Here is a 14446-nt window from a genome sequence, read left to right on the forward strand (position 1 = left end):
AAAAATTAACTTATGGCTGAATGGCCACATCTCATGATCCAGAAGTTAAAAAGTTCAAATTTCAGTAAAAAGCACAGCATCCTGAAGTCAAGAAGTCTGCTTAAACAAATACAGTAAAACCTCATTAATTCACAATCGTTTGAATGCTAACATTGACTTTGAATTGAGTACTTTCGAATGAACCGCTACAACTCTTCATTCAGAAAGCCCCTTTAATACATGCCATCACCTTGGTTCAGTTACCAAACCTCTCAAATGCCATACAAAAAACTATATGAAATATATCCAAGGTGCATTTACCCAAATGATCTTCCATAACTCTGAAGACAACGCCATACAAGGCCTAATGCAACTACACACACAAAATATTACTCCAAGGACAAACACATCTAAAGGAACGACGCAATACAAGTACAGTAGTCCAACAAATAGAGCAGCTCTTCCGAATCAGTGTTTTTAGATCCAACGCGCGTTAGGCTTTGGAACAATTACACCCTGCACTTCTTGCGCTATGCTCAATTTTTTTAATTGTTGAAAGCCTGGACAAAAGAATTCCAAATGGTTTAGTTACAATGGGAGATCAAATATAAAATGTGATACTTATTTAAATTCATTTAATGAAAAACACAAGACAATTACAATTTATTTCTCCACATGGTTTATTTTGGAAATGCATTTGTCCCAGCGTATGAGCAGCTTTTTAATGCCCACATTGCAAAATGAACAGGGTCGTGTCACCAGCCAGTTGTGTACAGTCATCTTCATATAATTGCCCTCCTTTTAAAACTTCTTTAACCCGCCGTTGGTCGCACCTCATTTCTTAACGCCGCTGGTCGCAGGTGAGAGGAGCGCTCATCAGTAATGTAATATGATTTTTGAGGCCTTAATTGTTATTTTTGGTGTTAAAACAATAGGGTAAGTAAGGGTAAGTACAATATTCATTGAAACAGAATACACATAATTATTGTAAACACCATGATAAAATACTTAAAATGCTACACATGCCACATTTAAATCCAATGCTACACATGCCACATTTAAATCCATCTGTCTTACTATTCTACATGTGGAATATGTGTTTACATATTATTTTACAGCAAATAAATATGAATCTTAACACTGCACAATGAATAACTACAAATTACAATAAAAATTGTTGTAAAATGCATAATTAGCATTCCAATAATTATGAGGTTAACATTATCATGTCACTGATAAATGCTTTTTTTTTTGACCATGCATGCTGTGTTGTGGACTCTGGGTACATTTAGCCACGGTCTTCCATGCCTATCTCAACACTCCCAGGGCACCTCTAACAAATAATGACAGTGTGTTGACTACATATTGGGAGCTGACATCTTATAGTTTTGAGATTATTCTTCTTCTTCAGCTTCGGGCAGTAGCCACATTTCGCCCTAGCATGGTCTAGTTGTGGCCGAGTTGTCAGCTCTTCTTGTGGTAGACCAAGGTTTTGTTGCATTCTCACTCTAAGATCTGAAGGAATGCCACTAATAGAAGCTCTCCTTGCCGCGTGATTCTTGGTCAGATCTAAAGCCAATGTTTCAAGAAATCTCTTCGCGTCACATCTTCATTCGAGTTGCTTCCGAAAATGATCTGGGCGTTGATTCCTCCTATAGCCGGTAATGTTAAAAATGTAGGAAGAGGCCATCGATAGCACACCCTTGCTACATTTTACAGAGTTTTCAGCTTGTCTACCATATCTATCCGACCATTAGTAAGGTTGTAAAACGTAATGACTGCAGGCTTCAAGTCTCCAGAAGATGCATCGATCTCGTCAGAACTGTGCATAGTTGATATTAGTATCACGTTACTGCATTTTCATGGCACGTAGGATACTAACAAAACATTCTCACCGAATGCAAAAAGACTAGAGTTCACTTCCCTTTACGAATAGCAGAGAACAGTTAAATGAGCCAGTTTTTAAACACCGTCAGGCACAGTCACATCACAATCTAACACATACGAAGATCCATAATCGTGCAGGAGTTGAAGACGAGTAGATCCACCGAAGCACCTTGCCAGCTCCCGGTAATCAGCACGACACATTTAACATAAGGCACTGTGGTTTCAAACGCCAAAGTAAAATGGAGAATAGCTTGAAGTTCCAGTAATTTTCCTCGGTTGTGGGAAAGTAAGTATATAGATAAATATAATACAATTCAATATAATTGAATAAGTAATTGTGCTCCTATAGAATAGTTAGAACAGTTGACGTGAAAAAACAAATGTGAATGAAAAAAATGTAGTAAAAAGTGCAATACCAGAAAAAAATGAAAACGTATATGCACAGTGCGCAATTTTTAAAAAATGTAAAAAAACTCAGGTCTTCATTGAAGTAGTCCAAATCCGCGCAAGGCAGGAGTTGAGTATGAATGAGAAGAACCGAAATGAAGGTGGATTTTTTTTTAAAGAAAAGATAGAATAAATTAATAGAGGAAGAGGAAAAGTGGAATAAGATAAGAATAAAAGAAATTGAAATTACATGGTGTTCAGGAAGAATAAGATAGGAAGATAGATGAAGGAGGGGTAGTTTAGGGTGGGTTAGGAGGGTGGGTTATTGGAGGTAGAAAATGTGGGTAGGAACTTTGTAAGTCATGGAAAATAGAATTGGGGTTTTGAAATTAGGATTTTTGAGAAGAATTAGGAAGTCGAAAAGGATATTGGGTTTTTCAGATATGTCGTTTAAATTGAAATTAGGGTTGCAGTATTGATCAAGGTGAATAGAGCAATTTTCAGTAGTGTTTATGATTTTAAGTATTTTCATGTCTTTTTCAACATTGGTGAACCTATGGTTGGAGTCTTGTATGTGTTGTCCTATGGCAGAGAATCTACTGTATTTAATGGCGTTGATATGTTCGGAGTATCTGATATTGATGTTGCGGCCAGTTTGTCCAATGTAGGAGGAGCTGCAGTTGTTACATTTGAATCTGTACACTCCAGATTTAGAAAAAGCATTGGATTTATTTAATGATTTAGAGTTGTGTAAAATATCCAAATTTCAATTGTTAGTTCTAAAAGAAATTTTCATGTTGTGTTTTTTAAAAATATTAGTTATAAGCATCGAGTGAAAGTGAAAGTGGAAAATGCAGTTTGTTTTGTTATGTCTTTAGATAAAGTGGTTTTAGGACGGTGTTTGAATTTGATGATGCGGTTTATGAAGGAGTTGTTAAAGCCATTGAATTTAGCGATGTTACGGATGGTCTTAAATTCATTATTTAAATCGTTTTTAGAAGGCACGAAAAATTAAGCTGTTATAAGTAGCACGTTTGTGTGCTTGAGGGTGCGAAGAATCTTGTCGTATTATGGTTGCTGTTTGGGTTGGTTTTCTGAATATTTTGTAAGATAAAGAAGAAAGATGTCTAGTGATAGTTAAGTCTAGAAAGTTAAGAGTTTGGTTGTGTTCTGATTCGAGGGTGAATTTCATGTTAAGAGTCTAAGTTGTTGAGATGAATAAGTGTAGAGGGTGCGTTGGTTGATTCTTCATTTAAAATTACCAAAGTGTCGTCGGCATATCGGGCCCAAAAGAGGATGTTGGAGAAATTATTATTATTATTATTATTATTATTATTAAATTTCAGCAAGAATGCCTGAAGCTGGTGAGCCCATAACCAAGACATGAAGTCTTGAATTTCAAGTTGAATTTGTTTAGGTTGTTTATTATGGGGAATAATTTTGAAATTGGAATACTAGGGTACATGTTTACAATGTCAAAAGAATGGAGAGAAAAATTTGGTTGGATATTAAAGTTCTTTAATTTGTTGATTAGATCAGAAGTGTTTTTGATAGTTTTGTTGGATAAAAATCCAGTTTAGTAAAAATGTTTGGATGAATTTAGAAGTATTGTATAGGGGACTGGATCTGTACTTTATTATTGGGCGGACGGGAATGTTAGTTTTGTGAATTTTTGGGAGGGCTTTGGCAGTGGGTAGGCCTGGGTTTATGTTAATTTTATTTTTTCTTGATCTGTGAGGAGAAGGGAAGTGTTTTTTAAAGTTTGAGTAGGCATTGGATTTTTGTGGTTGGGTCTTTTTTTACTATAGGAAAAGAAGTCACTGAAAAAAATTTTTGGTTTTATCTAAGTAGTCAGTTTTTTCCATTATGACAGTAGTGTTGCCTTTATCAGATTTGGTGATGAGATTACTGTCATTAATTTCCTTTTTAAGGTCCAAAATGAGTATTATTGAATTATTATTACCATTATTATTATTATTATTATTATTATTATTATTACGAGAAAAGTGTTTTTGTCATTGTTAAGGAAGACTTTTGAGTTTTCTTTTTTACTTCATACCTGATTTCATCTTGTTCATCTGTTGGCATTTTGTTAATGGCTATTTCTGATTCAATAATTAAATTAGTGGCTACATTGAAAGTGTTGAGGTTGGGCCAACTGTGTTTGAGGCCCTTTGAAGGAGTCGAGTTTACATCACCACTCAGAGTTGTTTTAGATAAATTTACAATGGGAGGATGGAATTGATCAATAGTTTTGGAGGGTGTGTTAATGTTCTTAAACTGAAATTTATGTGAAGTATATGAGAAACTGAAGAATAAGCAATTAAAGCCTTTAAATCCGTTTGATATAAACATACTCAACTAACTAATACACCCCCAAATAAACTAATGGCAACTCAAATGTAATTATACTTTAATCCCAAAGAAACCATTATTGAATAAAAGATTTGTTCTTAAGAATGTCAAGTTTTTTCTCCAGGGTTTGTTGTTTAGTTGACAATTCATGAAATAATTTACTATCTACTCGAGTTAGGAAAAGGTTCCATTGTGCACTCGGGAGAAGATTGGCAATTTGTAGACGTGTTTCGTATAATCTATTTAAAAATCATTTATTCTTGTATAAGAAACTAATTTAGTTTTTTAACCAAATTTTGTTGGTTATTCTTTGGGTTTTTAACATGTGAGGAGAAGTGTGGATTTTTCTGATACAACTTTGAAGAATTTTAGGGGTAAGATTATAGCAAATGCATTGCTTTAGGAATTCGATGTCTTTCCCTAATTTAGCGATCTTGATCTTAAGGCCTATGTAAGAGAACGCTTTTTGTTTAGCTTGGTTAGCTTGTACATTTAAAGATAAAAATTTAATTGTTCCATATTGAATATTACAGTTAAAATTGAAATAATTGATAAAGAGATTCAACCTATTCAATACAAAAGAATAAGAAATGTAGTGAATTACATTCCCATTTAATAATAAGTAGAAATCTTACCGGTTTCGACCCTAGTCCAGGTCATCAGCAGATTAAAACAGGAAAAACAATGCATAGGAAAAGGAAAAAAGATCAAGTACACTCCGGATCAGTAGAAGAGACGATATAAAAATGAACGGGGATAGACACTGTAAAACTGAGAAGTAAAATGCAAGTCACTCAAAAGAAAACAGTGCGCAATTCTCTGAGCGGCAGCATGGCACACGCAGCGCTAGGCAAAGTTCCACAATACGACAAGATTCTTCGCACCCTCAAGCACATGAACGTGCTACTTAAAACGGCTTAATTTCTCGTGCCTTCTAAAAAAGATTTAAATAATGAATTGAACACCATCCGTAATATCGCTAAATTCAATGGCTTTAACAACTCCTTCATAATCCGCATCAACAACAAATTCAAACACCGTCCTAAAACCACTTTTATCTAAAAGACATAACAAAACCAACTGCATTTTCAATTTTCACTTTCACTCAAGATGCTTATAAAATAACTAACATTTTTTTAAAAACACAACATGAAAATTTCTTTTAGAACTAACAGAAATTTGGATATTTTACACAACTTTAAATCATTAAATAAATCCAATGCTTTTTCTAAATCTGGAGTGTACAGATTCAAATGTAACAACTGCAACTCCTACATCGGACAAGAGCCGCAACTTCAATATCAGATACTCCGAACATATCAACGCCATTAAATACAATAGATTCTCCGCCATAGGACAACACATACAAGACTCCAACCATAGTTTCACCAATATTGAAAAAGACATGAAAATACTTAAAATCATAAACAAAGGCCCCCCTCCTAAACACTACTGAAAATTGCTTTATTCACCTTGATCAATACTTCAACCCTAATTTCAATTTAAACGACATATCTGAAAAACCCAATATCCTTTTCGACTTCCTAATTTTTCTCAAAAATCCTAATTTCAAAACCCCAATTCTATTTTCCATGACTTACAAAGTTCCTACCCACATTTTCTACCTCCAATAACCCACCCTAAACTACCCCTCCATCTATCTCCCTATCTTATTCTTCAACACCATTTAATTTCAATTTCTTTTATTCTTATCTTATTCTACTTTTCCTCTTCCTCTATTAATTTATACTATCTTTTGTTTAAAACAAAATAAAAATCCACCTTCGTTTCGGTTCTTCTCATTCATACTTAACTCCTGCCTTGCGCCGATTTGGACTACTTCAATCAAGACCTGGATTTTTTAAGTTTTAAAAAAAATGCGCACTGTGCACATACGTTTTCATTTGTTTCCGGTATTGCGCTTTTTACTACATTTTTTCTCTTCACAATTGTTTTTTCACGTCAACTGTTCTAACTATTCTATAGGAGCACAATTACTTATTCAATTATATTGAATTGTATTATATTTATCTATATACTTACTTTCCTGCAACCGAGGAAAATTACTGGATCTTCAAGCTATTCTCCATTTTACTTTTGCGTTTGAAACCACAGTGCCTTATGTTAAATGTGTCGTGCTGATCACCAGGAGCTGGCAAGGTGCTTCAATGGATCTACTCGTCTTCAACTCCTGCACGATTATGGATCTTCGTATGTGTTCGATTGTGATGTGACTTTGTGCCTGACGGTGTTTAAAAAATGGCTCATTTAACCGTTCTCCACCATTCGTAAACATTGTGGGACTTTGCCCAGCGCTGCGTGTGCCTTGCTGCTGCTCAGAGAATTGCGCAGTTTTCTTTTGAGTGGCTTTCATTTTATTACCGAGTGTTACAGTGTCTACCCCCGTTCATTTTTATATCGCCTCTTCTACTGATCCGGAGTGCACTTTATCTTTTTTCCTTTTCCTATGCATTGTTTTTCATGTTTTAATCAGCTGATGACCTGGACTAGGGTCGAAACCGGTACCATTTCTACTTATTATTAAATGGGAATGTAATTTACTACATTTCTTATTCTTTTGTATTGAATAGGTTGAATCTCTTTATCAATTATTTCAATTTCAACAGTAAGATTGTCATTTTTCACCAGTCGATTCACTAGCTCCACTGAACAGAACCAGTTGTCTATCATATTACGCCCAGGGTTTTTTATTGGTTCTATCAATCTTTTCGGAATGGCACTTTGTTATCGGTAACAAAAGACACATCCAGTTGAACTCCAGGGTAGATCTCCACATTTGAGGTGTAAAACATACGTGAATCCACCATGGTGAAAATCTTGAGACCATACTTTGCCGACTTCTTTGCCATATACTGCCTGAAACTGCACCGCCCTCGAAAAGACGAGAGCATCTCATCAACTGTGACTTACTCTCCTACGGAACAGCAAACTTTACAGGCGCTATACAAAGCCCTCAAATATTTCTCGTATCGCTGCCAATTTATCGACGGATTTCCTTTCATTTCCCGTCTCAGCATCATCAAATCGGAAACATCTCAAGAGTAAGTAAAATCTCCGGTATGACATCACTAGACAAAATATTTCTGGAGCTGTCCCCTCCGTCGGCCACAAATCTTCAACATTTTGATGAGAGGACTTCATCACACCGGATAAGTGAAGTAATCCTGTAAGAGCCCTGGTTTCATCATTGTTGGTATCCACAGCATCCCTCTCCCGAGAATAATTAGCTCTCGCAATGCGTAAGCGAACATTCGTAAGAAACAATTTTCTTCAACACACTGTCTAGGAAGTAGAGAGCCCACGATTCACGTACTGTCTTCACATTCCGTTCAACACGTGACACCTGGTGGATGAATCAAGTTTTTCTTCCTACGTCTGTTGGGGCGAGGGGGATTAATATTCCACAGAGTAATGTCACGACCAACATACTGAGCAGCAGGTTCGACTGGCTGAGCAGAAACTCCTTTGTCCCAAAAAACATCAGATCCACTGTCGTGATGGCTGTAGGCGGGTTGCTCTGTATCCAAGTACTCAATCTTCATTATTGCCTTCAGCTAAGAGAACTGCTTCATCATCCGACTCCTCTAATAACCAATTACAAATCATGGAATCTTGATTCATGACTTGTAGGGTAATATGGTAAGAATAATGTAGAAGTTGGAGAAAATGTAACGCCAAGGGTCGTGGGTGAGCGACTCTCACTGTGGCCATTAACCATGGCTGGCTGCTAATGAACGTCGCGCTGCGCCTTGCAACATTGTTGGTCTTGCTCGGAACATTGCAAGTAAGCAACTCAGTGATTAAGAAGTATAGTGCTACTTAGCTTCGCACGGCAGATCTTTAAAAAGGAAAGTGAAAACCACGCTCATCCCGCGACCAACGAAGGGTTAAGTGGTCCGAACGGAAAAACACTTACTCTGAGGTTATATTTTTCTGCTGGTATCAAATCTACAGTCATTGAATTGCTCAAATTTCTATTCCATGACATATTTACACTTTCGAAGCCTTACGATAACGGATAAACTTTGCCAGAAAAATTGCTCCGAGGAAAACGCTACTCAATAGCAATAATCGTATTTTGAAGGCAACTGGACAAGGTCAGGAAACATTTAATAATTAATATGTTCAAATACTTCCCATTCTTCACATTATCGCCTACGCACAAGATGTGACTAGTGATAACAATGGCAATAAGAGCTAGTGATTAGTAAATTTGCATCAATAAAAAAGAAGAGAAAAACTGCATCAACAGCACTAATTTAAGTTCAACGAGCATTTTAAGAAAAGTAGCATAGTCTGTTGCTGTCAAGTTCATGTACTTATGGATTAAAGGATCTAGGTACAAAGGTAAAACCTACGTCCTTCGATAAAATATCCAATCGTCTAGTAAACGAATATTGAGACCAGCAATGAACGTGAAGTTCAGAGCAGCAACTTAGAACTGTGCACGATTCACCCAAACAGATCACAACATCCAAATGCAGCACAAATTTAATAAAATTATTTTTATTAACTCAATTATATTTACAACAGGAACACCAAACAATGGAAATAAAATAACTGCAGTACCCAGCATTTTTAAATTCTTCCCACCCAAGATTGCATCACCAAATGAAAAACCCTCACTATGAAGCAACAATTCTGGAATATACCTTAAATATACAAAATAAAAATAAAAAGCCTATTCCTAAAGGTTCCTAACATAAGTTTTTACACCACTAAGTACACTGTTTCGGAATTGTTAAAATTATGCATCATGAGAGCAAGAGCAGGACACTTTACCAATGCTGAGGGTGTACCTGCATGAAGAGAGTGTTTTCTTGTTGACGGCGCCTTAGCTCTTCTTCCTGATGATGCATGCGTAACTGCATCTCTTCCTGCTGGCGCCTCATCCTCTCTTCATCCGCAATACGCTGTTCTTCTGCTTGACGTTCCTTGATTTCCCACTCTCTCTTCTGCCTTTCACGGTCCAGCTCACGCTGCCTCAGCTCTGTAATGAGAATTTAATTACAAGCCTAAAACAAAATGCAAAACCTAGTAATTCACATAAACAAAAGCTAAAACAATACATTTCTAGCTGCTGTTGCTTCATAGGTAGTGCTCAGATTATTATGCAGCCAGTTTTATTATCACTATTGTCAAACGGTAATTAGTATCATAGCACATTCTGCAAAAAGCCAGATCACAAGCAAACCTTCGACTAGAGAATAAAAGAGGTATTCCCATTTCTTTCATTGGACTTTCTCAATTTGTGTTACCCCCAGACATCTTTCAGTTTCAAATTACAGTTAGGCTCTTCAGTAAGAATTGGAGGAAGGGACTGGTGGAGAGAAATGAACCTGTAGGTCCAACCCAGGAGACTGGAAATGAGAAATGAAGACAGAACAAGCCCTTCAATCTTGTCCTTTGACAGACTGAAGGGCCCAACACATTAAAAAAAATAATCCAGTTTCCAATAAAACAAAACGCAGAGCAGAATAGCTAACTCCATTGGTTGGATGGTAGGTGCGCCCAGATTCTGTCTCTAGTTGACTCATCACTTCCCAATACACAGCGCAACCACAGCATGGGATTGCCTGCACTTCGCAGTTCAGGTCGGTGCTTAAGACGGTTTAATACATGTTGATCTGTTGCTCCAACTGTTAAAAAGTTGTGAAGTGTTACTGGAGGGTATAGTTATCAACTCAGCGTATGTAGGCTGTAGAGGAAAGGGTATTTATGTACAATAATTATGTGAAAACAGTGTCTTGCAGGGAAGTCTGTATGCAAGACAATTTCCAGATGTACGCCCTCCAAAGAGAGACCGTGCAGAAACTCAATTGGGAGGAATGGGTTGTTTATAAGAATACCACGGATAAAGTGAGCAAAGTGCTGTTCTTGTTCGTATGCCGTGGAGCGATGAGTCAACAGGAGGCAGATAAGCTGAGTGTGCCTGCCAGCCAACCAGCAGAACTAGCTTGTGGTATTACATATTCAAATTACAACTGCACATGTACAAAATCTAGTTTGTGGTATTAAATATTCAAGTTACAACTGAACATGCACCGTGGCGCTGCTGTTTATTGCAGTACATAAACTGCAGCGTGGCAGGGCAGTGGAACATATAATCAACACAAGTGTCTCATAACTAAAAGGACAATGTTTTACCAAAAATACGTGTGCTACAAGTACAGCAGTTATAGATTAAACCGTACCTACAACACAGCTGAATGACAAGAGCACTGGACCTAAAATTGCGTGAAAATCTTTTTGAGAAGCATTATTACGATGTGAATGAACACTAAAACCTCATTAGAACATACCTCTAACAGTTCTTCCTGCTCAGCAAAACCTTCATCCAAAAGCCCAGTTCAAAACTAAATTTCTACAAAAAAATTCTTATCGCATCATGAATTGTCGCTGCTACTACTACTTAGTAGATCAATCCTTTCTAGTCCTGAAAATGTCATCCATTGTGAAAAGAAAAATGTTCCAAACAGATTTAGAGCTTTCACCACAGGACGCAAGTTTGGGAGATGTTGCACAACTGGAAAAGGCATTGAATACCCTGGGCTTCAAAGGTACAATGAACTTTTGAGGAGCAAGAGATTAGATGCAATAAAGTTCAATTTTGCTTGCTGGTTAGCAATCAGACTGCAGAATAACCCAGTGAGCTTTTTTGTGCTTTAATTTCACATTCTAGTCTGAAGTTAGGAATTTACTGCATGCTGAGTGATACACTGAAGACTATCCAATACTTCTGGCGTAATAGCCTACCTACGAGTAAGGAACATAATCGTGTTAACTAGACTAGTGTGGTGCAATTTGTTTTTGCGAGAAAGCGCCTAGTATTGATACTGAAATTATAATGACGAATAGAATACCTAGCGAGATCACTCAAGAGTTCAAGCATGCCCGACACCAGGGCAGCGCTACACCAACGCTACACAGTCAACTGTTTTACAACACTCAATTCCTTACACTTACGAATAATACTGTCAGACAGTTTTAAGTACTACTCTTAGTAACCACCAAGAAATATCGTTGGATTTTTATAAAACAACACGAGATAAATTGGAACATTATGAAAAGCGAAAGCTTTACATCGTCACCGGGCGAGTTGCCTGCGCGGTTAGAGGCGCGCAGTTGTGAGCTGGCATCCGAGATAGTGGGTTCAAACCCCACTGTTGGCAGCCTTGAAGATGGTTTCCCGTGATTCCCCATTTGCACACCAGGTAAATGATGGGGCTTTAGCTTCAGGCCACGGCCGCTTGCTCCACACACCTACCACTTTCCTATCCCATCGTAGCCACAAGACATATCCGTGTCAGTGAGATAAAGCAGATTGAAAAAATTTGGCTGATCAAAGTTGCTGAACTGAAAGAAGTTTTCAAAGGAATGTGACAGTTTTCAGATGAAACTAATGAATATTCCTGGTGAAACAAAGTTAATTTGAGATTTTCAAGTTGCGGGTACAAGTAATTAACGTTTGAAGCCAGTCCCGATGACTAACTTGAATGCCTCTCACACGCAGGGCCCGAAGTTGATTACAGGCCAGGTCAGGCATTTTTACCTGGATATGAGGGCTGGTTCCAGGTTCAGTCGGTCTATTACCTTTAATTGAGGAGCTATTTAACCTTCCTAGGCCCAGAACATTTCTCTTTTGGTCGAATGTCATTAAAGTGTATACTTCTTTAACGGTGTACTGGTGGGAGACAGTGAAGATAGAAGCATATCACACCGAGGTAAATGAATTCCCGAAAAAAATTGAGCCCAAACCAAAGATCAATTTTTATTTATTTTTAAAATACTTCCTTACAGGATATTCCGATTTTAAACAGTGTCCTTTTAAAAGGACACCGGGCCTCAGGAGGTTAATTGTGATATGGCGACTCCGGTCTAGAGGCAGGCATAACGGCCGATAGGATTCGTCACACTGACCATGCATCATCTCGTATCTGCAGGCCTTCACACCAAGGGCGGTCGCTTATTAGGCGGAAGGACCATTGGGGCTGTAGTTTGGTTTGGTTTGGTTTAAGCGCGTTTGTAAGATTATAAGTATACATATTTCATTTTTGTGATATTTAGCCATATTGTTGATGGTTCATTCGTTCCCCGATTTTCCATTTTCCCGTGTTGTAAGATTATTTCAGTGGTCCTCGAAAAACGGAGAATCGAGGTTCCACTGTATTAGTAGTAAACACACTGTATTAGTAGTAAACATTAAACCTGCAAATTCATTTTTTAAATCATAGGGCTGCAGAAATAAAAAACATTGAATTTCATTAAATTTACACCAGCGAATCGTGTACCTACCCCCTTAATAGTATTGAAAGGTTAACCGTAATATACACTGACTGACAGTGACAATGCAACACCGAGGAGGAGTGGTTCGAAAGGGATGAAAATTGGGGAAAAAACAGAGACGGCACGGATGAATAATTGATGTTTATTTCAAACCGATATGCAGGTTACACAATGCGCACGGCATCGACTCAGTAGGATGTAGGACCACCGCGAGCGGCGATGCACGCAGAAACACGTCGAGATACAGAGTCAATAAGAGTGCGGATGGTGTCCTGAGGGATGGTTCTCCATTCTCTGTCAACCATTTGCCACAGTTGGTCGTCCGTACGAGGCTGGGGCAGAGTTAGCAAACGGCGTCCAATGAGATCCCACACGTGTTCGATTGGTGAGAGATCCGGAGAGTACGCTGGCCACGGAAGCATCTGTACACTTCGTAGAGCCTGTTGGGAGATGCGAGCAGTGTGTGGGCGGGCATTATCCTGCTGAAACAGAGCATTGGGCAGCCCCTGAAGGTACGGGAGTGCCACTGGCCGCAGCACATGCTGCACATAGCGGTGGGCATTTAACGTGCCTTGAATACGCACTAGAGGTGACGTGGAATCATACGCAATAGCGCCCCAAACCATGATGCCGCGTTGTCTAGCGGTAGGGCGCTCCACAGTTACTGCCGGATTTGACCTTTCTCCACGCCGACGCCACACTCGTCTGCGGTGACTATCACTGACAGAACAGAAGGGTGACTCATCGGAGAACACGACGTCCCGCCATTCCCTCATCCAAGTCGCTCTAGCCCGGCACCATGCCAGGCGTGCACGTCTATGCTGTGGAGTCAATGGTAGTCTTCTGAGCGGACGCCGGGAGCGCAGGCCTCCTTCAACCAATCGACGGGAAATTGTTCTGGTCGATATTGGAACAGCCAGGGTGTCTTGCACATGCTGAAGAATGGCGGTTGACGTGGCGTGCGGGGCTGCCACCGCTTGGCGGCGGATGCGCCGATGCTCGCGTGCTGACGTCACTCGGGCTGCGCCTGGACCCCTCGCACGTGCCACATGTCCCTGCGCCAACCATCTTCGCCACAGGCGCTGCACCGTGGACACATCCCTATGGGTATCGGCTGCGATTTGACGAAGCGACCAACCTGCCCTTCTCAGCCCGATCACCATACCCCTCGTAAAGTCGTCTGTCTGCTGGAAATGCCTCCGTTGACGGCGGCCTGGCATTCTTAGCTATACACGTGTCCTGTGGCACACGACAACACGTTCTCCAATGACGGTCAGCTGAGAAATCACGGTACGAAGTGGGCCATTCGCCAACGCCGTGTCCCATTTATCGTTCGCTACGTGCGCAGCACAGCGGCGCATTTCACATCATGTGCATACCTCAGTGACGTCAGTCTACCCTGCAATTGGCATAAAGTTCTGACCACTCCTTCTTGGTGTTGCATTTGCTCTGTCAGTCAGTGTATCATGAATACATATTTCTAGTCAGTAGAGAAATAACCTTTATAAATTTGTACAATAGCCTTTCTGAA

General features: G+C 39.1%; 1 protein-coding gene across 4 annotated transcripts in view; it reads right to left on the reverse strand.

Annotated features, from left to right (window-relative positions):
* LOC136884875 (hrp65 protein) overlaps nucleotides 1-14446 on the reverse strand; it is a 300770-nt gene that overhangs the window by 170903 nt on the left and 115421 nt on the right. For all 4 annotated transcript variants that reach the window (XR_010861427.2, XR_010861428.2, XM_067157168.2 and 1 more), the window contains exon 8: nucleotides 9429-9619. Coding sequence is in view for 2 of the 4 variants with exons in the window: in XM_067157168.2 (XP_067013269.2) it covers nucleotides 9429-9619 (191 nt within the window). In the remaining 2 variants the exon portion in view is untranslated. The remainder of the gene's footprint in view (nucleotides 1-9428; nucleotides 9620-14446) is intronic.

This window comes from Anabrus simplex, chromosome 13, assembly GCF_040414725.1.
Source record: "Anabrus simplex isolate iqAnaSimp1 chromosome 13, ASM4041472v1, whole genome shotgun sequence".
NCBI classification, from domain to species: Eukaryota; Metazoa; Arthropoda; class Insecta; order Orthoptera; family Tettigoniidae; genus Anabrus; species Anabrus simplex.